The 24,129-nt window shown below is 27.8% G+C and overlaps 1 protein-coding gene across 2 annotated transcripts in view; it reads left to right on the top strand.

Annotated features, from left to right (window-relative positions):
* The first annotated feature begins 3,372 nt into the window (after positions 1-3,372).
* The window catches only part of LOC129988836 (coiled-coil domain-containing protein 40-like), a 35,871-nt gene continuing 15,114 nt past the window's right edge, over positions 3,373-24,129 (top strand). The window contains exons 1-13 of one of the 2 annotated variants that reach the window (XM_056097110.1): positions 3,373-3,475; positions 5,182-5,278; positions 5,792-5,891; positions 8,207-8,290; positions 8,394-8,613; positions 10,149-10,306; positions 11,109-11,249; positions 16,833-16,936; positions 17,032-17,275; positions 18,306-18,488; positions 20,244-20,489; positions 21,872-22,085; positions 23,892-24,061. In XM_056097110.1, the coding sequence (XP_055953085.1) occupies positions 5,205-5,278; positions 5,792-5,891; positions 8,207-8,290; positions 8,394-8,613; positions 10,149-10,306; positions 11,109-11,249; positions 16,833-16,936; positions 17,032-17,275; positions 18,306-18,488; positions 20,244-20,489; positions 21,872-22,085; positions 23,892-24,061 (1,938 nt within the window). In that variant the 5' untranslated portion in view covers positions 3,373-3,475; positions 5,182-5,204. The remainder of the gene's footprint in view (positions 3,476-5,181; positions 5,279-5,791; positions 5,892-8,206; positions 8,291-8,393; positions 8,614-10,148; positions 10,307-11,108; positions 11,250-16,832; positions 16,937-17,031; positions 17,276-18,305; positions 18,489-20,243; positions 20,490-21,871; positions 22,086-23,891; positions 24,062-24,129) is intronic. The other variant, XM_056097111.1, reaches the window with a different exon arrangement.

Here is a 24,129-nt window from a genome sequence, read left to right on the forward strand (position 1 = left end):
TCCAACCGATTGAAACAAGAATTCGACATAGAACTGCAATTGTAGTCTAAAAATCTCATGCCACATTTAATATATTTAAATTATTGCGTTTCTGAGCAATCCCTTTTACATGCTACTGAAAGTATACAGATGGACAGATGGTCAACTCTTTCTTGAATTTTGCTCAACATTTGATGGGTGTCTGCACCATAGATGTGAAATCTGTTTACCGTATTTTATCTATTTAGCCCTCTTCGTTTTGTAGTTATTGTGTTAACTCATATTTGAACAGCCAGACAGACGAACTTTCAACGGATTTTACTCAAATTTTGATAGAAATCTACAAATTTGGTGTAAAGATCTGTCTAGATAAAAGTGCTTTTTCGAGTTATTTTTTTTCAGAGACAAACAGACAGATATAATTCCAAAAATTGGTTTTTCGATATCAGTGTGTCTCTAAAATGTAGAGGTTCGTCAAAATATCAAGTTCGAATATTTTTTTGATAATTATAATACTTTATCTGTACTTCATATACAAGAAAATAAAAATCCAATGCTTTGAAATATGCTAACATTAATATTAAATTTTAAAAATTCTAATATTTATTTTTTTATTGAACTTTCGCATTAGTTACAAATGATTTTATAACATTTCACACTAATTGTTCATTATCATAATCAGATACAGTATTTCACTCTTTTATTTATTGAAATCAATAAATTAGTCAGTTTCTTACAACTCGCTCATAACCCTTATTCTAAGTGGCTCCTGTAATTAGATTTAGGATGCTCTTCATCTAAATCTCCGATGTTTTTGCACTTACGTCGAGGACGACTATATGTGGGGTCAGGTACCTCACTCCCCACCTTTGAGCAGCTCCTCTGGCGGAGGAAACGGGAGTTGCTGGCAGTTGACGTCAAGACGCGGCGATGTGAAGATGAACTATTCTGATGTGTTGTCTAAATGACAAACTTTTATGTTAACTCTGAGCCTGATTGTGGTAGTCTCATCCTGTAAATTTGCCATCTTCAATTTGTTCATCATAATGTGAGCATCATCATTAACGTAACTATATTGTCACTCAATAAATTCTCAAATATCAACTAACTCAAACTTGTAATTGCTTGGCTATCACCACCACCCCATGTATGATGTTGGCACTAATACTCAAACGAATATCTAAATCATAAGCTATTTTGTTGCAGATGGTTATATAAAAGAAAAGCATTGTTACCAAAATGAGTCTAAAAGTAGCTTTATTTTTTATTATTTTTTTAATTTATTTTATTTATTTATTTTTAGATTTTTAAAAAAAATTTCTTAAGGAAATCAAACTGATATCAATGAAAATGAATTTTTAACCACTGCAAAGATATTTTTGCGCAACATTCTGTTTTAAAGTGAATTAAGAAAAAAAAAATTAACATGCCCCAAAATTTTTAATTAAAAAAAAACTTTTTTTTAATGTCTTTCCGCTTACCCAAGATGTAACTATGTTCAAAATTTGATGGCTCTAAGTCTGCTTCCTTGATCGCTGTAGATAAATTTTACATTATATATACATTAAATGACGTAATAAACATAGTACTCAGCTTATAAACTTTGTTGTTTTAAAAAATATGTAAAATATGTACCTGTTCTATATATGTTCTGAACAGATATGTAACATAAAATATCTATATGTTCTGAACTCAGTGTTTTGAAGACTATTGATACCGTTCACATATTCTGAATTTTCATTAAATCGACTTGACAATCCGTTGTTAAAAAAAGACATTAAGAAAAATTGTAAATTACATAAAATAGATTGATTCAGAAAATTTTGCGTTTCAAGTTATTAGCCATGTATTCTTATTAACAACCAGGAGGAGTGGTCTCTCCCAAACTTTCTCGCATACTCTCATATTAAAGTGTTATCCCCTCCACCCCTCCTGCATTAAATTATAAAACTTGAATAAGACACCAAATGTCTTGCCTGACATTAGCGTAATATAGATTTTTGACTTGAGTCTAACATTTTTAATGATTGTATCGTATGAATATGTATTTTGAATGAATGAATTTCCTTTTTGCCCATCAACTAAACTTTGATATGGAATTACAGTTGTAGAGAAAGATAATGCCAAATTTCATTGATTTCTGCTTTTGATTTATTGCGTTTACATAAATGCGGAAGCACAGATCGACGGACCATCAACAGTTTGACGGATGTAGTTCAAAATTTGGTAAGTATCTATATTTTAGATGCTAAATTTTATCTACCTTTCTGTTTGCGTTTTGTAGTTATCGAGTTCAGTTGTAATCGAATAGTCAGGCCTACAGAGTTACTAAGAATATATTTCGTTCAAAATTCTATAAAAATTCAGGGAGTCTGAAACGTTTTGATTCGTCAAAATCTTGAGTTCCACTGTTATGATGATTACAATACTTTCTCTGCTTCGTATATGAGAAAATTAAATAAATAAATAAATTAAATTAAAACAAACATTGTACAATATTTTTCAATGTCAACACAATTGGCTGTCGTGAAAATATTCTACAATATTATAGAACTCACGGATTATTTAAGATCCTACTAAAGCCTATGTTCATTTTTTGTACAGTTTATGAACTTTTTTTAAAAAAAAATAAAATAATGGTAGATAGCAATTTTTCTAAAATAAAAGATGTAATGATTTTGTCCTGTTGAGAAAATATCGTAATCTTCTCATCAAGTTTTCAGCTATAGAGATTTTGAAAGAGATACACAAAGGAAATAATTAAAATTGAAAACTTTTTTTTCATTCAAGTAAATTGAATTTTATTTTTTAACTTATCTTTTTTTGATGGGTGATCTCTTGACTCTTATATTTTTAAAATGGGTTAGTATTTCGTGAAGTTGGATCTCGCTAAATTAAGTGCAAGTTATGTCTCGTTGCAGTTGACTTGGTCACAGAGTCAACCACACGCTATACAGAAAAAAAAAAGCTACCTAATGGTTGAAAATTTATGAATAGACTATGATTCTTTTTATGAGTCTATGTAAAACCATTCTTACTGTTTATTATTTAATCAAGGACCATCTCAGTTCGAAGTCAAAATACATCAGTAAATCTATTTGGAACAAAACTAAAATTGAATAAATGATTAATCTAAAAGGATCAAAAGGCAGCAGCTTTTTTCTTCTTAGGTCAGGCTGCCGTCTGTGGATAAGAAACGAAAAGAAGCTTTCTTAAATTATTCAAATTTTTGTATCATTCTACTATATTTATTTTATGGACTAAAGTTAAGTATGAAAATTTCATTTTGATAACGGCTTGCTTGCATTTGACAATGCTGTGTTCTAACCGCTATGCTATGCGATTGTTTTACAAAATAAAAACAAAAATTTCTTTTATTGCCATGACTGTAACTGAATACTCACGGTTGCTATAGTAAACAAACCAAATGTGATTTCAAATTTTAAAATTGTGTTCATGACTGAAGTAGAAAGAATCTTACTAAAATACCATTAAAGTAAGATTTTAATTAATATTATTGGCCGAGTATACCAATGATAGTTGGTTTTCGCTATCAGAAAATTTAGAGGTTATATATGTTTACTTTATTAATGCCAAAATCTTAATCCTTTTAACTTACTGCTGATTTGAATTAATTTTTATTTCATTATATTGAACTCGTCGAAAATATTATAAGTGATTTTATTTAAATTTGAAAAATTGGTTTAATTTTTTTCAAAACCGAATCAGATTTCTATGATTAATAATAATTCAAAGAGATCAATTTACCTATTACAACTTTTAATTGCATAACCAGTATTATTTCTTAGAAAAATGAGGGCACTTTTTTTTTTTTTTTTTTTTTTTGCATAGTATGCCATTGATGAAAATACTCAAAAAAATAATTCTTCACAGAAGATTTATCAAACTGAAAAAAGAAAAAGATCAGAAACAAATTTTTATTTTTCTAAAATATAACAAAAATTGGAAATATTTTATAAAATATTGAATTACTTATAATACTGTATCTTTGAAATTAAAATGCTGTGTGGTTAAAATTTTTAACTCTTGTAAATCGAAATTGCTGCATCCTAAATATTTTTACATGCTGAAATTTCTTGGCTGTAAAATTATTCATAGGAATTACCTCTGTATTAAACATATCCCAACAATTAAATACCAAAAAAATTTTCATTGATGGCATGTTTATTACAACCACAATCAAGCATTAAAAAAATCACGAAAGATGGCATGTTAGTCATTGCTAAAATATAATTATGTTCACTAATGTCAAGGCTTCACTAATGATGTAAGCTTGAAATTTACCTATTGCATGTGAGTAATACATAAGGGCCTACTTCTATGACCAGGCCTATATCATCAAAAAAGCAACTGCCGATACCTCAGAGTTTTTTTCAAGTTTTCTTTTTAATGCATAATAAGGCAATTTAATTTTGTATTTCTATTTTATTTATAACAGCCATAAACTCATATATGTTATATATATAGTATATATACAGAGTATCCTAAATGTAGTTCAATAGCTAATTTGTGAACTATTAGAGACAGACATATACTTACAGTTGGAAAATTACCGTATTCCTTAAATTATTTTTAAGTAAATATTTCTTATACATTGGGTACTAAAGCCAACTTTCTTTAAGATGATCTAGAATTAAATATGTTGTTATTTCAGTATATCATTATATTTGTTACTTAAAAATTGACAAGGGATGGGGAATTTAAGGTTTGCATTGTCTGTAGATCCAATTTAATCCCTTCTAGACTAAATTTCTGTCAGGTGTTTTTCTTTTCTTTTTTGAAAATGTGAGGGTTTTTAAAAAAAATATGGCAAAAATATTATTAAATTAAAATATACTAAATTTTAACAAAATTTAGCCAGTTTTCCTTATATTTATCAGTAATAATTTTATTTTTTTTTCTATTTATTTAAGCATCTGGCATAATTTTTTTTTTAATTCTAAAATGAAGTTATGAGGATCTTTATACTTGTTGCTATTGGGAAAAAAATTTAGGAAGCTCTGATTTGATTGATGTTTTGTATTTTAATAGTTTTTTTTTTAAAAAAAACCTAAAATAATGAGATATACTTAAATAGGTATTTATAAAATTTCATTAAAATTCTTAAACTTTTAAAATATTTTATTAATAATTTCCTTTGTAAATCATCAAATTGTCTTATACAATTGAACAAATTTTCAGACTTTTTTTTAAAAAAATAAAGCATGTCATCTGCAAGTTCAAATGAAGAAGAAATAGTCAATGTTTCAGAAATGACAGGTTACCCATCAATTCCTGAGTAAGTTTTAATAAATCAAATTTTTTTATATATAATAGCTAATTTTATTTTAACTGAGTTGTAATTTGTTACTGGATTTTTTACTAATATTCTTTCAAAATATAATTGTTTTTACTTAGATAAATTTACAGAAATTTGTCAGGAGTACAAATATTTGCTTTTATATTGTGTGAAATTTAAATTTACAAGAGCATTTTATATCAAACTTAATATAAAGATATTTCTTTCAAACTTTATTTTTATATATTTTGGTATAAATATTAATCCGCCATGCTTATTTTACTATTATTTAATATATTTATGTTATCTTTGATAAAAATACACTCAATTTGCAAACAAAAATACCAGAGTCAGTAATCTTATGCAATGACATTGAAAAATTAATTGTATATTTAACCTACTAAATTTTCTGCATTTTATATTTTTGATAGCTGTAGTGCAAACAGAAAGAAACAATAAAACATTTTTTCTCCTATCTAATTTTTTAAAATTCATTTTATTCCATCAATACAGGTCTGGAGATTTTAAAGAACATTCTCCAATGGAAACCACCAAAGTTACAATGCATGAAAATCGTGATGAGAAATCCCATAGAGTATTAGACTCTAGTCATGTAAGTTTTATGTTTAACGTTATAACTTTTAAAGTAAAACTTTTATATACATATAGATATAGGTAGATAGGCTTTCATAAAAAACATTCTTATTGTTGAGTTTAAATATTGCAGGTGTGTAGGATATATATTGAAGTTTTATATATTTATGTAGATTTAAAAATTCATATTTAACTTTCTATGAATTATAAGTCTATCACACAACATTATAAAGTCATTGTAATGTTGTATATTTCCATGTTTATTTTCTGTAAAATTAATTTTCTTCATTTTTAAGTGTTTTCTTATATTTTACTTTCAATATGAAATTAGTCCAATATTTCTTGAAAATTATTTGACAAAAATATATTAAATTTAGAGCTATAATATATTACTTCTACCATTTTCTTTTCTTTTTTCCCCCTTAAGTAATTTTAAGCTTAAGTTTTTATTGTAAGCAGAAATTATAGACTGATGTATCTATTCATCTAAAAGCCACGTAAGTGCGTTTCTTGAAGCAAATTAGAATTTCTGTTTGAATTTTAAAACCGGTAGGACAGCAATTGGCTTCAAATGTCAAGTAACAAAATATGTACTCAAGGCCTTTCAGCTTTTGTATATTGCCCAGTCATTGTTACATTATAAAATGAGTAATTTTCCAAACTAAATTACAGGGCTTGCTTCTTTTGGAATAAAAACATAGGATAGATTATGGAGAAAAAAATAGCATATTTATTTTAACTTTCTGACAATTCTTAAAGTGTTATTAGGCATATGATATAACAGAGGTAAATGACATCCAGAATTAATCATCATCTATAGCTCAATAAACATAAATGGCACCTCCTGCATGTTATTATTTATTATCATTCCTCCATAACACTTGGCTTCATAAAATTCAAATGTGAAAGTAAATGACTAATATTTTGTCTCCATGGCTCTGCCTTAAATTTGTTCCCAGTATTCTATGCAATTTCTTGGTTTTTGATTTCTGTTATACTAACCAAATTATTTGATTATGATTTGCAAGACTTGCTTTTATTAAGAACAGTAACTTTGGTCAAGAATCTATCAGATATTCAGCTATTGAAAAAATGCTGGCTGAAGTGTCCCAGATATTATCATTCATGGTTTGCAAAAATCATTTTCAACCTGTCCTAACATTATTTGAGCATCCTTATACATCATAGTTTCTATTAAATAGTGTTTATCAAACACTGCTATTTTATAATACTTCAGTAACCTTGATTACTTTCAAATTATGTTATGTTCTCTTAATTACAAGCTATAATGCAACTCTGATGTGTTGACAACAGTTCTTCAACCTCAAATAGGTATGTCTGGGAAGGAAAAAAGTGTAAAATTCAGAGTTGTGTGCAGACAAATGGCAAGACAATAATAATTGCTTGTGTATTAAAATTATATTTTTTTTGTCCAATTTTTGTAAAGGATTGTTATTGAATTAATATTATGAAGGAACAAAACACGGCCAGATTCACCTTCACCTCTTAACTTATTAAAATAGATTTATTTGGCAATGTGCAGTTCTTTTATCACACTCATCAACTTGTCAGTGGTTGATTAAAATTTGCTCCTTATTTTGAATTCTGGGAGCTGAGGATATGCTGCAAATTGGAAGATGGTCACTTCTCCATCTTTTAATAATCAATTATTATTGATTTTCATGAGTTAATTTTAATCAATCTTTATTTCATACTTGAAAATGTGTAAAAATAATTTAACTGAATTATTTATCATTCACCTTTCTTCTGCTAACTGTGATGAAAAAGAATATAAAATATGGTTCAAAATTGTACATTTGCCAATTATGATCATATGATGGTGAGAGTTTTTGTTTTGATCACAATTAATTAAGAAAAATATATGGCTAAAAGAAAGTTTATTGTATGTTCACCTATATGTTATAGGATTCCAAAGCAAAATCATGAGAAAAGTATTAAATAATGTTTGATGTAACTTCTTTTCTAAATTTTGCTGTATCCAATTCAATATTGTATGCCACAGTATAGAAAAACTGATAAAATTTACTGTAAATCACTGTCATTTTCCATAAGATTTCTCTAAATTGTCAACATTAATCATTTCAACATTGAGTAGATCTTCAAACACTTGATTATAAATAACTATATAGGGTATTTATAATAATTGTAGTCTATGCAATAATTCAAATATAAAATGATTTATGAATATAACTTTTTCGGTCAAAATTATAAATTCTTATTTAAAGATTAAGAAATTAATTCAGTTTAAATTTGGTGTTTTTTTAACAATCTACAATATATATAATTATTTTTTCCTCTTTCTTTTTTATTTAGCCTTTGATGCTTAAGTACCAAAAGGATCTGAACGAAAGACTGTTGAACTTACTCCATGAAACTGAGGAACACATTGTAGATCTGGTAAGATTGGATAAAGTGATTTTATTTTATCAAATACCTTATAAGATTTAATTGAATCATTAAGACAATTTTTTAAAGAATTCTTTATGCATTTCTTCATTAGAAAAGAGCTGTTACAGGTCAAGAAAATGAAAATAAGCATTTTGCTGAAAGGGGGTATGAGCTTCAAAAAGAACTTAAATCACAAGAAGATAAATTAAAAAGCATTCATGAAAAATATGAAATTCAAATAAAACTCAAAGAAAAAGTGGAGGAAACTCGTGAGACAATTAAAAAAAATTTTGAAGATACTGAGAAAGCTTGGCAAGATGAGTTGAAAAGAGGTAGTTATATATTCTTTCTGTAATAAATATTTTTTTTATTATTTATTTACTTTTAAGCAATGATTCTTAAAATGCTTTTATATTTTATTAAAGAGGATTTATAAATATCTCGTTTACAGTGCAGTATGTGAACAAAAAACTCATTTATAAGTTTTAGAATCAAGCGCAAGAACATTAATAAAATATATTTAAATAGTGTTTAAGAATTATGTATTTATTGGCTTTTTATTATATGTGTATGCTACACTCATGCAAGTTAATAAAAAAATTGTATAAAAATAGGCTGTCTGTTATTTCATCCATAGCAACACTAATGAAACTGTTTTTTGTTTGTTTGTTTTTAAGCAGTAGTAGATTAGTTCTAGAGTTCTAATTTTATAGTTTTCTGAAGTGGGAAATTTATAATTTTGCTAACTTAGTACATAAATCATTCATCTTTTGTCAAAATTATATAGATATTTTAAAAATTCTATTATTTATCACCAAATAAAAATATACCATTCATTTGTATCTTGAAAAAAATATTAATGATTGATGAAAATTGAAAGTTTAATTATTGATACATCCGTGTTCATTAAATAAAATTTTTGAATTGTGAATGAACAATGATAAATTCTTCTAAAATAATACTATTACGTAAAAAGCCACTTTCGATGAAATTCTTAAATAATGCATAACAACTTTCAGGTAGATGCATTTTATTCAGGCTTTGAAGAATTTATATTTGTGGAATATTTTTTAAATTCTTTTTCAGTGCTGTTTTTCATATTTACCCCTTGACTAAATTTTCTTACTACATTAAATTTTATTTATTTTGTGCTCTGTTTTTTTTTTTTTAATTTTAAAATTCCAGATAAATATTTAAAAATAAATAAAATAACTAAAATTTGTAAATTCATTTCATTTTTATCTTATATTAATATAACCTGAAATAATTCTTATGAAACTGTTATCTATCCAATTCCATGTAATTCCTTTGTAAACTTTATATGCTTCCATCTAATTACATTTGTAAATGAGATGAAAAATGGTTAATAATTTTCAAAAGTATAGTTGACAGATAAAAACTACAAAATGCATTATTCTCTGTGAGTAGGACAAACAATTTACTTAAGGGTACTGAATTTAATGATCAATATATTCTACTTAGTATTATTGCTATATAAATATTAGTGTTTTTTTTCTTTTCAAAATTTTAGAACCAGCTCTCAAAATTAAGAATTTATAAAGTAATATAGTCAAAATATTCACATTTTTCTTTAATATTGTCACCAGTCTGATATAAAGTGAGCATCTGCTGTTATGCGTATAGTCAAAAACATTGTCAAACCTGTCACTTGTTTTATTGGAAATATTCTTAATATAATAATTATTAAAAGAAAAGCCAAGAGAGAAAGAAATTGCATATACTTAATAAAAAAGTTTAAAACAATATTTTGGCAGCTTTTATAAACAAGAATATCTGCCCCAAGTAAAAATATGTTTTCATATGATGCTCTTTCTAAAACATGTCATTAAAATATTATATTTTCCAGATATAGAACTTCAAACCAAACTTGAAGATGTTGCTTTTGAAGTGATACAAGTTACTTCTTTGCAAATGGAACAGTATAGGGAGGCCAAAACTGCAAAACGTGCTGTGGAAAAAACAAGCAAGGACAGAGAAAATTTAGAAATAGAAAAATTAAGACAAGTGTGTTATTATTTTTTATTGATACTTTTTCGTAAAATTGTACTTTTTTTATTTTCATAAAATATAGAAGACAGAATTTGAAAATATGGACTAATTAACTTTATTTATTCAGAGCATTCATGTAACATTGTGAAAAACGTTATGTGGTTTATTTTACTTAAATAAAATTATTTAACTAAAAATAGAAAATACTGAACTGTTATTGAACCGTTATAATAATTTATTTTGTTTTTTATTTAAATTTCATATGAAAAAAATATTTTATTCTGTTTGCAAGAAGAATTTTTATGCATTTAATTTTTATTTTCATATTCTCTGCACTTCTTCGGTTTTTTAAAATCTGTATTACTTTCATCAATACATTTTTCTTCAATTCATTTTCGGCAATATTCAAACTTTTATTACTTCAACGATTTTTAGAGAATATTTTTCTGTAAAGCATACAAAAAATATGAATATTTGTGTTTGTGTGCATATGAAAACCTAAAGTGATATTGAAAATATTTTTATGTTTCACTAGCGATGCCATGTATTTCTACACTAGAGCTGTTTTTATAGGGAGGGGGGATGGAATATGGATACATATGAAATTGAATGGAATTTGAATATATGAATTTCATATTTTGGAATTCAGTTCTTCATTCTGGATCTTTTTGTAAGTGGAACTAAGCATATAAATTTAATATCCAGTTCTTTTCTCTAAACTTACATCTCGTATTATGTAGAATTCGTCCCCTTGTGATGTGTTTGTAATCTAAATGTTTTTATTTACTGAAAACATTTTTTTTCTTCATTTTCTTAGGATCTTCTTATTTCCCGTCTTGAAAATGACAAATTTAACCTAGAGGATAAAATTAATAGATACAAAACACAATGGAGTATTAAAAAGGAAGAAGCTACAGACCTGAGAAAAGAACTGATTGCTGCAAATTCTGAAATGGAGGTATTTTAAGATTGCACATTTTATTCCAAGTTAATAAAATTTTAAATGTGAAATTATAGTCAATGAAAACTCAAGTTGACTGAAAATATCTACAATCTACCATTGTGTTTAATTAATTGCCTCTAAATATTACAAACTGCATATGAAAATAAGCAATTTATTTGAAATGATTTTAATTATTAAGTAATTGATATTTATGTAATCAAATGCTTCTGGTCTCCTTCAGCGACCAGCCCTTAGTTCAAATAAAATTTTTAATTTCAATTCTTTGATGAGGGCTAATGAATACTATTGTGAGATTTCCATACAGTGAGATTTTGTTTTTTCAATTTCTCTCGAAAATCGAATTTAGTGAAAAGCAAACAATCTTTGACAGAGACAATCTTTCATATGAGTTTGATATGAAATAAAGCTTTTTTTGAAATTGTCCGAATTGTTGGAGCTGGATGACTGGTTCAATAATTTTCCTTATTATTTTAAATATAATATAATCTCAGTTTAATGGCATTCATTCATGAGATCAAAAAAATTAACATTATATCTAAGCTAAATCAAGGTGTGATAAAAACAAAATCCTGACCATGAAATAAAAACCAACTTAGATTACATACCTTATTTTATTTCTTCCTTCACAATGGTTTGAGCATCAGTTTTAAAAATTATTGTTTAAAGAAATTGGGTGTTTTACTTTCGCAATCGCATTCTCAATGTGTATGAGTTTTTGCAAACTTTCCTCTTGACCTTCACTATTTGAAAAAAAACACTTTCAATTTCTTTAAAGACTGAATGGCTTGTTTGTCAAAGGGGATTCCTTATCCTTCATTATCATCGTAATCGTCGCCCTATCTATCCGATTATGTCTCTATCAAATCACTTCCAGTCGAAATCTCTGGTATAAGGACGTTTATATCAAAGCAACATAACCCTCAAAATCATCTGAAATGGAAAATAGCTCTTCGGTTTCATTAGAATTTTCATTCAGAAATTTATCATCTTCACTCATCTCCGGAAAACCCTTTTACAAAAGAACCTGAGATGCTTTTGTTTCCAGTTCTCACTTATATTAAAGAAATCATATGAAGGGCTTCTAGCAAATTTATCGCCTTTTTTGTTTGCTTGTTTCCAGATTCTATATTTAGAAGAATATGTTTCAGAAGTCGGTTTCGATAGTGCACTTTAAACGATCGCACAATCTTCAAATCACAAAGTTGAGCTTTGCTTGCGCAATTGATACGAGAAACTCTTCTCGTATATTTTGTAACCTTAAAACCCTTTATAATTCTCTGGTATATATTCTTACCACCTGCAAAAGAATTTTTATGAGGACTCAAAAAAGTATTTTAAAATTATAAATATGGTAATCAGATGCTAAAAATTCGATTGAGCTACCTTAATAGCTTAGAAATGCATTAAATCTGTAGTTAAATATCATTTATATTCGAAATTGGTAAATATACTTACCACTGCCCGTTCACAATGTAAGGATTTTCGTTGTGACATTAAATTTTAACTCCTGTGCAAGTTTTGAGAAAAGCAACGCCATTATGTTGTGTTCTTTATATCTAAGATATTCTTATATTTAACATCATTATTTGCTATTGAATTTATTTAACTTAAATTCAACATTAATTTTTAAAAACGAACAAAAACTGTTGATCCAATTTTAATTTTTTAGAATTCGGAATCTTCATGTTACTGATTTTATGTATATTTTAACTTTATTTTTTATATATTTATTATTTAAATACTTTAATTTAAGACATTTTAGTTTATTTCTTAGCGCAAAATGTGGTTAAGATGTTATTAATAAAACTGTATCAGATTGAACAGTTTTATTTTTATGCAATGTAGCAATCCACCCAGCCAGCCTAGCAAATGCAAAATGAGCTTCAAACTTTAATGAAAGACATTATTGAATTTGACTTCCAAACAATTCCATGATTTATATCTAAAAATTGTTTAAAGTTGTTTTAAATTACTTAAAATTAAGTGGTAAGTATATTTACCATTGAACATTCGCTGATATTTTTTACCCTTAACTCTTAATGGTATCCTTACCACTTTCAGTTTCCCTTGAATAATCTCTGGTAAGCATATTTACCACCCATTATTTCATAAATTAAATGACAAATAAAAGAGCTTTTGATGTCTTAGTATTTACATCATTTTTATTTTATTATCATCATCATTATTTTATTATTTATCATCATCATATTTTTTAAATTTATTTATTTATTTAGCTAACTTTTCCATTATACTTCACAACATCTGAATGCTTTAAAATAGTTTGAAAAGTTTAATATCAAATTCCGATTAAGTTAGCAAAATCATCTGTACTGACATTATGAGCTTCAGCTTTTTTTAGTGAATTCCACTTTTCCCCACAACAAAGACCCTCGGGGGGGCACCTCGAAATGAGGATGAGATGCTTCCGGCATGGTGGTTGGATCCCGCCACCCTGGAGGGTACACTAATAGGTGGGGGATCTGGCTCCTCCCATCGATGACGGGACGTACTTCCTTCGGGGAGGGTTGTACCGTGGCCGGTGACGGCCCTTAGGACTCAACCACAGTTCCCGCCAATTGCTGTTGCGGCGGTCCGGTCATTCAGTTTTATGGTTTAAATCCGTGTGCCTTAGGGCGGGTCGGAGAGTTAGATGGTTGACTTTCCCCACAACAAAGCAAAACAAAAATTTGCTTTTTGACGCCATAATTTCGACATCCAGAAGTAACAAAACATCTCGAAAGAATGTTTGCTGTCAACAACTAAACACTACTATATAGGTTAGCCGTTATCTGTCTTTTATCTTCATATAACCAAAGGGGCCGCAATGGACTGCTGGTAAGGGCTCGGCTCCGAAACCGTGGGGCCTCAGGCTCGAGATTCGAATCCACCGAAGAACCGTCGTGTAAGCGGGTCTGGCGCACGTTAAATTCGTAGGGGGCAAAAATCTTCCCGCTGGTGTGATATGGAGGCTCGGAGAGAGGGAGGGGGTTGCCAGTCCAGATGTCGTCCTCGTCATCTGACCGCGGTTCAAAATTACGAAGTCCGTCCCAAAATAACCCTAGTGTTACTTTAAAGACGAGATGTTATTGGAATTAAATTAACTAAACTCATATGACCAAGGGCTAGTGGAAGGTAAGGAGTAGTCTTTTCACTTTTAAAACAAAGATACGATTAGAGAGAATGGTAGAGATTCTGAGTATTGTATTGTGCCTATTGGCTAGAAAAGTTTCTCACTCTCACTTTTTTTAAAATCAAAATTGCTAACGATTTTAGTAAAATTGCATTGAATTCTTTCCACAGAAAAAAATGTTAAATGCAGGAAATATTTCAATGTTAAATCCGAAACTTTTTAACGTTACAAGTATAGCAAATATTTTGGGGGCCACCAAAAAGGATGATGTTATATGCTGAAAAACGTTAAATAGTGATTTCACTATATAAATGTAATGATATCTCTAAATTTTAATTAAATCCTAATTAATTTCCCTTTTTTAAAAATCTTAATTTAGCCCATATTAACCTCATTCTAAAATGTTCTCATATTTCCTGATCCAATCCCGCCTTTTTTATTTAATTAATGTAGCAGAAGCTCTGAAAAATTGCTGAAATCGACAAGTTCCCATACTCCGAGTGAAGGGATAAAAATGTGTCGATCTAAACAAATTCTTTTTAAAAGATACCTAGATTTCCCTGTCCTAAATCGACGCGTGTACAGAAATCACTATTTGAATCTCATTGTATATTATCATTGGGGATAATATTTCAGTCTTTTTCTGCTCTTGTATCGCTTTTGAACGGACATCAGTTCACCTGCGCTTTTTGTACATAAATTATGCCTCCCGGGATGGAATAGAGCGAAGTTTTAAAATTACGAAAGTCTTCTCTCTCTCTCTTCAGCCACGAAGCTGTTTCAAAAATATGTCTTTTTCATTATTGTATTGTGGGGGGGGGGGGTAAAAAACAAAAGTTGTTTTACATCATTTATATAATTCATATATTTCGTAGAAACGCTATTACTTACCTATTGTGAATTCTCATATCTTTTTATCTTTTTGCAGAATGTAAACCTGAGTTGTCTTTGATAAAATTTTATTTAGTATCCAAGTTAAATAAAAAATTAAGGTTTTCCATTTAATCTGTCCTGCTGTCTAATAAATCATATGGCTGATTGTATAGCTATTTTTCACTTTAGAAAGTTATGAACTTTTTTATTTACAAATCTTTTAATACAACACAATACCAAAAAAATGGAGTTTTCCTATGAAATGTGGGGAAAAAAATAATGGCTTATATTTTATGCAGAGTTTTAAACTGAAGTTCAGTTATTTTACTTTTAAAATAAGGAAATCTGAAAAAGAGTAAGTTTCATTTGGATCGTTTTGCATTTATTTAAAAATTAATTTTAAATAATCATAGAAATGGATTTTTTGATTTTTGTTGTGTATTAATATTTTTAGTATTGCTTACAGTTTTTTTTTATTCAGTCACTTCAAATTTTTTTTTAGAGGATTTATAGATATTTTAAAGATACCTAGGTTTTAATTATTATTATTATCATATTTTGAAAAAGTTTATGCATGACTGTGGTCTAATGGATATGCCTTTGTCTGCGAATCAACTGGTTATCAGTTCAAGCCTAACCAAAGAGTTTTAGTTGTTTGTATTATTTAATTCATTTATGTAATTCATCGATTACATTAATGAAACATTCATTGATAAGAATGAAACATTCAATTAACGTAATTTGAATGTTTCATTCTTATGTTGTATATAAGGAATGGCTGTCGAGCTGATTTCAATTCAATTACCTGAATGCTTACTTCTCATATATGGGAAATGGAAATTTTTCCAATCTGAACTTGACTGTTCATAATTCTACGTGACATAATGATGTCTTTGGGCTTTTAATATGAGTTATGTAAGGAAAAACTTTTTTCAATAAACAAATTGTAATAATATTAAGTGAAATTATTTTATTGTTGAAGTAAACTACATCAAATACTAGATAAGTTACCTACGTTTATACAACAAAAATAAAATTCTTTATAGAGGTTTTTTTTTTTTTTTTTTTTAAATATTTAACTTTTTGCACTTGGATATCTCCTTTCAGGCACCCTTTAAAACAGTGCATTATTTTCACGTTTTCTTGATTTTTTTTTTAATTTTGATTATTAAAAATACCCATGGAGTGGTAAGAAGATGTAACTTAATTTTTCAGTGAAATTCAACTTAAAACAATTATATATTCTTTTTTTTTTGGAGCGATGAAGAAACACTTATTAGATGAATAATTAGGCATTGAATTACTTTTCCGAGTACAATGGGTTAATACTTCTTTTTCATTCTATTGCTAAAATATGTAATTCTATAGCTATGTATTGCTAAAATTCTTAGCAGTGACATAGCTTTCTTCAGTTTCTATTGGAGCGTTGGCTCAGCTGGTCTCGTCAAGCGACCATGGCTCAAATGAGCCTTTCGTCCCAAATAAACATTTTATATCTTCAAATATGGCAAATTTATGTTGACTGCAATGAGTGATTTGTTTTTACGTAGTAAATATAAAATATCTGGTTGCAGGTCATACATTTGGAAAGGCAGCAGATTGTGCATCAGTGGAGGCAAAGTTTAGCTTCATTGGAAAAGCAAGATCGTGTCTTAGCGGAAATAAGAGACTCTGTGAGGTAAAAAGATTGATTTTGGCTATGATTTTTTTTAAAAAAATTCTCTAGATTCATAGACAAAAGTAAATGAGATCTTCTGCCCAAAAATATTTTAGGAAATTTGAAGACGATGCAAGCACACTTAATATGGATATATCCGCATGCAAAAAATCTGTTAGAAAAGAACTGGAGAGAAACGAACACCTTGTTTTTCAGCTACAATTTAGAGAATCTGATATTTCTCGATCTCAGAAGGAACTTGGAGAGGTCTTAGAAAAGCATAATGATCTAGAAGAGAATATTTCTGTAATGGATAGGACAGTTGAAATGACTGAACAGGAGTTGAAAGTTTTAAATGATGCAAGTATTCCCTATTCGTGTTTTTCATTCACTATTATTGATTATTTATGACACTGTTGTGCTAAACCGTTTAGTCATAAATTATAGTATTAATTATTTATAAAACAATGTAAAGGAAATGAAACGTTCAAAATAAACTTTCTGATCTTAAATTATTTTTCCGCCTTCAAATATGCATTGCTTGCATCAAATCTTTTTTAAAAATTCATTTAAACATTAAAAAAAATTAAACTAAATACTGACTTTTAAATGGAATAATCTTTCTAAAGAAATGGAGCTGTCATCATGGATTTTTAGTATTAATATTATTTAAACACGTTTATTTATTTTGGAATTAATTTTCATTGTGTTTCATTTTCAATTGAAGTATTTATTAAACTGAAATAGATTCTTGCTCTTTTCAGCTTATTATTATATTTTTATTGCGATATATTCCTAGTTTTGCATTATTGTATGGCTGAAAATTCATTTTATTTTTTAACTGATGAATTCCTGTTAAATGGTTTTAATATTAAATTCACTGTTTTTTATATTTAGCTTTGCATATGATGTGATAAAAATTATTGCACTATAAAATAATTTATTTTTTAAAAAATTTAACCGACCTATTTATTTTCTATTTTTTTATTTTCCTTTTGTTACTAAAAGATGTTTTTTTTTTGAGCCATAAAATTGAAAGATAATGAATTTATGTTTTTTATATTTTTAGCTTTATGCAATTAACTTCAAATTTAAGATTCTTCATTATATTCTTTTGTTTCATGGTTTTCTTTGCAATATCTTTAAGCTTGAAATTCTAAGAAATGTAAACTAAATTTTAAATACATTTTTTTTTTTTTTTTGCATAGTTTTTTAAAATTTATATTTGTGTCATAGTAAACTAATTATATAGTAATAAATATGTTGTATGTGTAACTTTATTTTTTTAATGCAGTGTATGTTTATGCTAATATATAGATGATTGTGTAGTCATACTTTTTGAATATTCGCACTGTGATTCTTGATAACTTTTATTGTTTTCTTTTTATAGAATAAAATGTTACTTGAGAAAGAAAATGACATAAAAGACAGAGAGCTCCAGAAGGCTTATGGTTACCAAAAAAGTCTTGAAAAGAAACATATGGATATGCTGCATGATAAAATGACCATCACAAAAGCATCAAAATATACCGAAAAACTAATTAAAGATATAAGAAACTCTATACGCTCAAATGTAATTATATTTAATTTTTCTGCACATAATTTAAGCTAATTCTAGCTCTAAAAATGTTTTATCCTTTCTCTTAGTGTGTCATAAAAAAATTTAATATCATTACAAATATGTGTTTAGGTAGATTTAAATCTAGCTATTTATTAATCATAGTTGTTAGTTTATCCGAATAGATTTGCTATTCATAATAAAATTCCTAAAATACTAAAAAATCTTTTCTGCTAAAAATTAACATTTTAAAGCTGAAATCTCTAAATTAAATTATTATCCAAAAATTAAGAGAATAAATATTTATTTTTTCATTCAAAATGAAAAACGTATTAATTAAACCTGTTTGTAAATTATTAAATTAATTTGAAATAATTTAGGAAAAAACAAATAAAAAAAGCTAAAAAAGATTAGCCCAGGATAGAACTCTGATCACATGATTGCTATGCCAGTGCCTTAGCCACTATACCAATCATGTGTCGGCAACGGCGATAAATTATTAGTATATAAGCTATTCTGATAGTTTGGGGGCTATTTTCACGAAATTGACTGGCTATTGCGCTTTAATATTTTCGTGAATGGACATTCTTAATGTATACTACCTTTGTACTAAATCTCATCCCGAATTCAATTTTCAACCTCTTGCCCTCCCCTTGTCAGATAAAGTTAGGGGGGACGATTCTCTGTCAATAATATTAATTTTTAATCATTTTTCTAAATGCTGTTTTTAATATTAAATCCGACAGGAATAATATAATGATCTTCCTTTTTGATCTGTTCATATTAATGTTTTGACATAATAGAGTTATTTTGCCATTTCGAAATATCTACTTTATTGAATGATCTTATACAGTAGTGAACTTATCTCAAAAAGTGGAATATGAAGTACACACTTTTACATATTTATACATGCTATGTTTGATAAAGTTCAAATAAAAGTGCTTAATAAAAAGGAACCTCCGATATGAAAATTCTGTGTGTATCCTTTTTAATTTTTTATCTGTTATATGTATATAAAGATGATCAACACTGTAATGAGGGGATCCAATGTGTCAATTAACATTTTACAGTAATTTCTTCAAGACAAAATGTAGGTTCATTTTAGAGAAAAGGTTTAATTCTCCCAATATCTACGGCATACTTCTTTATTCGAAACTTTAACTGATAAAAAAAACGGTGAAACAAATTGAAAACTAGTTGTTTGATGCAATAACAAAGGAATTAAAACATTGTTCTTCGCATTAAAGTATCAAATGAGCAATACTTCATAATGTCGTAAATGAACGAAGTTTGTGGTAGTCCTATAAGTAGTTCAAAGAAGCTCGTTAGTGTTGACTTTTCTGCAACTAATGTTTTTTTTTTTTTTTTTTTTTTTTTTTTTTCATTTGATCAACATTGTCGCTTTAAGCATTTACAATGCTCACCACTTTTATTCCCTGAATTCACTAGTATATTTATGTAATAAGACTGGAATAAACTTATAAGATTTTGAACCAATAACCAATTTGAACCAACTCTAATTAGTTGTGAACTTATCTTTGATGGAAAGAATAAAAAATACCTGGACATAAAAAAAGTCAGAGAAATGTTTCAACCATTTTGTGTAGCTTCAGTAGACTTTTAAATTCTCTATAATAATGAATCCTTCAAAATATATTGTTACACATCAGAACCATTTTTATGCATGCTGTAAAATTGTTTATTATAATTGTAAAACTGGAATAGTCCAAATTAGTTTTTAAATCAGTGCTCTTATGTTATTCTCTTCAGGAAGACAAAGGTTCCAAAAAAGAAAATGAAAAAGAGAAACTTCTTTTGAAGCTGGACAATTTACGCACCTACTTGAGTAACATGGAAAGTAATCTCAATGATCTTCAGAAAGAAAGAAGAGAGCGAGCAATTTTAAAAGACAAAAGTGAAATGAATGTTCTTAAGACTAGGGAAAAGTTAGATGTGAAACGTGGGGAAGTTCGAGAACTGGAAAATCAGCTGAAGGAAATGATTAATCAAGCAGGGGTATGTTTTTGGTTATTTATTTTACCTCTTTTTGCACAACTTGTGCTTTTTTTTTCATACTTATTTATATACAATACAATCGTCTGTAACAAGTTTTTTTGTATTTAATATATGTCATAGGAATTTATTGAATTCCTTTAATGACTCAATAAGAATAATTTGATTTATCTATTTTTTTATATAAATTTTTGTTATTTTTCTTCGATATTTATATTGCCAGATAAGAGCATGAGTTTTCTGTTTCTTAATGCGGAACTGAAGATAGTCTTTGAAATGATGAACTCATTGTTATAACTTACTTGATTTTCTCTTTTTGTTCCACATTTTGAAATCGTTCTTTTTCAATAGTATTATTTTATTTTTGTGAGTATTCTATTTTATTACAAATCCTAATGATAGAAAATTATTATGGGGGGAAGGTGTCTACCTAATCTTGATAGTATTGTTATGTTAGACAGTATTATACAATATTACGATACTGAGGAAGGACAAATGCTATATCCACAATAGTCCAGGAGAACCTATATTTTTAAAGGTATTTTTAAATTAGAATGTTGATATTAAAAAGGTATTTAATTTTAAATTTTCTTCAAAAAAATTCATTTGTATAGTACACATTAAGAGAACAAATATTATTAAATGTTATATGGTATTGTCTAAACAATATTCAATGATACTGAATAATATTGTAAAACCTCTATTATAAACTTGATATTAAACATTGGTGATCAGTGTTTTGGTAACAGAATTTTAAATTATTCATTTAATTATGGGATACAACCTTTTTTGTTATTGTTTTATGCACTTTGCAGTGAACAGAAAACATAGATACATTTGTGCATATCGTAGTTTTTACTTCCTCGTCCCAGTTTTTAAAGAAGGTTCTAGTTTCTCCTTTATTTTTGTATTCATATTGCATTTAAAGGAAAACTATCTAGTTATGATTATATTAAATTTTGTTTTTAAGAAATTCTCCATCTTCACTTTTACTATATACAAAATTATTCAGCTTAATATCAATAGTGCATCTTTAGTGAGAATATAGTGCATCTTTTAGTGAGAATCTACTATCAATAGTGCATCTTTTAGTGAGAATTCTACCTCGCTTTTATATTCTATTTCATTTTATTGAGTGTCGGTGATTCCTATAGCATTCAATGTGTTAAAAAAACATCTCCTGTGATAAAAAATATGATCATTTCTTTCTTTTATTGCTTCTACTGCTTTGAAGCAATAACAAATGACAAGATTTTAGAATAGATTCATTTCGATTCTGAATTTTTTTTTCAACCAAGGTACTTTTTTTTTTTACACATTTGTGAATTTATCAAAATTTTACTCTTAAAATTTTTTTCGATATATATATATATATATATATATAGGGTCAAGAACTTGCTCCTTTTGAACGAGAATTAGCTAGCTTAAGAAGGGAAATAACAACTGCTGAACAAGGCAAAAGAAATATGGAACAAGAATATCTAAGATGCCAACAGGAATTATTTTCCTTGAGCAAGCAGAGTGCTGTGAAATCGGATGAAAATGAATTTTACCAGAAAAAGATTGCTGTTGTAGAAGCAAAGAAACTGCAATTAGAAGGTTATTCCTGTTTTATTATATAGATTAATTTCGCATAGATATTAAGAACTGAAATTAAGATAATCAAAAAAACTTTAATGCCATTTAGTTTTAATATTTTTTTATGTATTTGTTTAATTTCAGCTTAAATCTAAAATAAATTCTTAAGTTGATATAGGCAAAATTGCACATAAATGTATGTTAACTTGAATTCTGTCAAAAAGATATTTGTGATCATTTTTTTATTTTTTTATTTTCAATATGTGTTATTGTGTAGTGCAGTGAAATAGTAAAGGATTTTTTTTTTCATTTGTTACCAGATGCCTTTGGTGATCAGCTGATTCACCAAGAATATTGGCTTTATTTACTTATAATTAAATCTCTTGTGCATAACTTAATGTTCATGATTCCACCATGAAAATATTTTTAATCATCAAATCGCGACAGACATTAATGTTATTTTACTAACCTTGCATCGTCTTGTTCAATGTGCATGTTATTGCACATTTGTAATATTGTGTACTATCGTAGTTACTTTATTCTCTTATTTCTCACTAGCCGCCCTTTGGCAGCCATCTGGTTCTCCATAATTCATGGTTATGAAAATATTCTATTAAACATTTTATTTAGCTTACTCTTCTTGGATTTTTCAGCAAAGTATTAGCTCAGATTAAATAAAGAATCAGAAAGTGCAATTCTCTCAAAAAACAATGTACAATTTAAAGATGATGATTTGTACATTTATGTTTTTAATAGCATTATTCTATCAAGAGTATATCGACTTCACTAGAAGTATACACGTACACAATAAACAAATCATGACTTTAATGGTGATACTTTTTTTGTTGAGGAGATTATGAACATGGAATTAAACATAAGAGATTTAACTGCAGTTGAATAAATCCAGTAGTCCTGGTGAACCATCTGATCGCCTAAAACGACTGGTATATTCATAAAATATTTGTGTCATTAATCGTTAAATTGAAAATTGAAAGTGGTAAAAGTTATTAAGTGCAACAAGTGAAAATGTAATACAATTTCAAAAAAAAAAAAAATATTCAATTAAACCTCGAGGTTATATCACTACCGACCTCTTTTCATTTTCTTAAAGTGCAATAAAGTATTGTTGTTTTAGCACTTTAATTTAAAAAATGATATATGATTTACTTATTTAATTGGCATTTACTTTTCACCAATCATTCTTAAAGCATAGCTCGGCTAATAATAAATTAGTTAACTGTTGTAATACAGAATATGTTTCGCAAAAAAGTATTTAATTCTACTAATTAAATATCTTTGGTAAAAAAATGAGTTATATTTAACATTTAGGCTTTTAAACTTTTTCTTTTCATCTTAACTTCTAGTATTAATTTGGGCCGCTGTGATCTGGTGGTAAGGTGTCGGCTTCTGAACCGGAAGGTTTCAGGTTCGAGACCCGATTCTACTGAAGAACCGTCGCGTAAGCGGATTTGGTGCACGTTAAATATTTCGGGGCCAAATGTCCTTCTGCTGGTGTATTGTGGAAATTTGAAGAGAAGGGTGTCAGCTCAGGTGTCTTCCTCGTCATCTCACCGCGATTCAAAATTACGAGGTCAATCCCAAAATAGCTGTAGTGTTGCTTTAAAAGGGACGTTAATATAATTAAACCAATTTAGTATTAATTTAAACTGCCTTCTGATTTCATATGAATATCATTGTTGAATTCTATTCATGTATTAAAACTGTTAACTAATTTAAATTTTATGCATGATATTTTAGTCATTGAATCGTTTTTATGTGAATGCTGATGACTCAAAATAAATATCTGTTCTTCATTTTGAAAAACAGCTGACATATCTAAAGAAGAAAAGGATATGAAAGAAATCCAAAATAGAATACAGCGCACCAAAGACGAAATCGCTCATGTAAATAAAATTCTGCGTGAAAGAAATGAAGTTCAGGATAACGTTCTTCAAATGATTGCTTTGTCTAAGAGTGACTATATTAAAACTCTCAAGGTATGCATAGCTGTAGCAACTTCTGTAGTTCTCTGCATAGTTTTATAGTATATGCAAAATGTTCTTGT

Source organism: Argiope bruennichi, chromosome 10 (genome assembly GCF_947563725.1).
Source record: "Argiope bruennichi chromosome 10, qqArgBrue1.1, whole genome shotgun sequence".
NCBI classification, from domain to species: domain Eukaryota; kingdom Metazoa; phylum Arthropoda; class Arachnida; order Araneae; family Araneidae; genus Argiope; species Argiope bruennichi.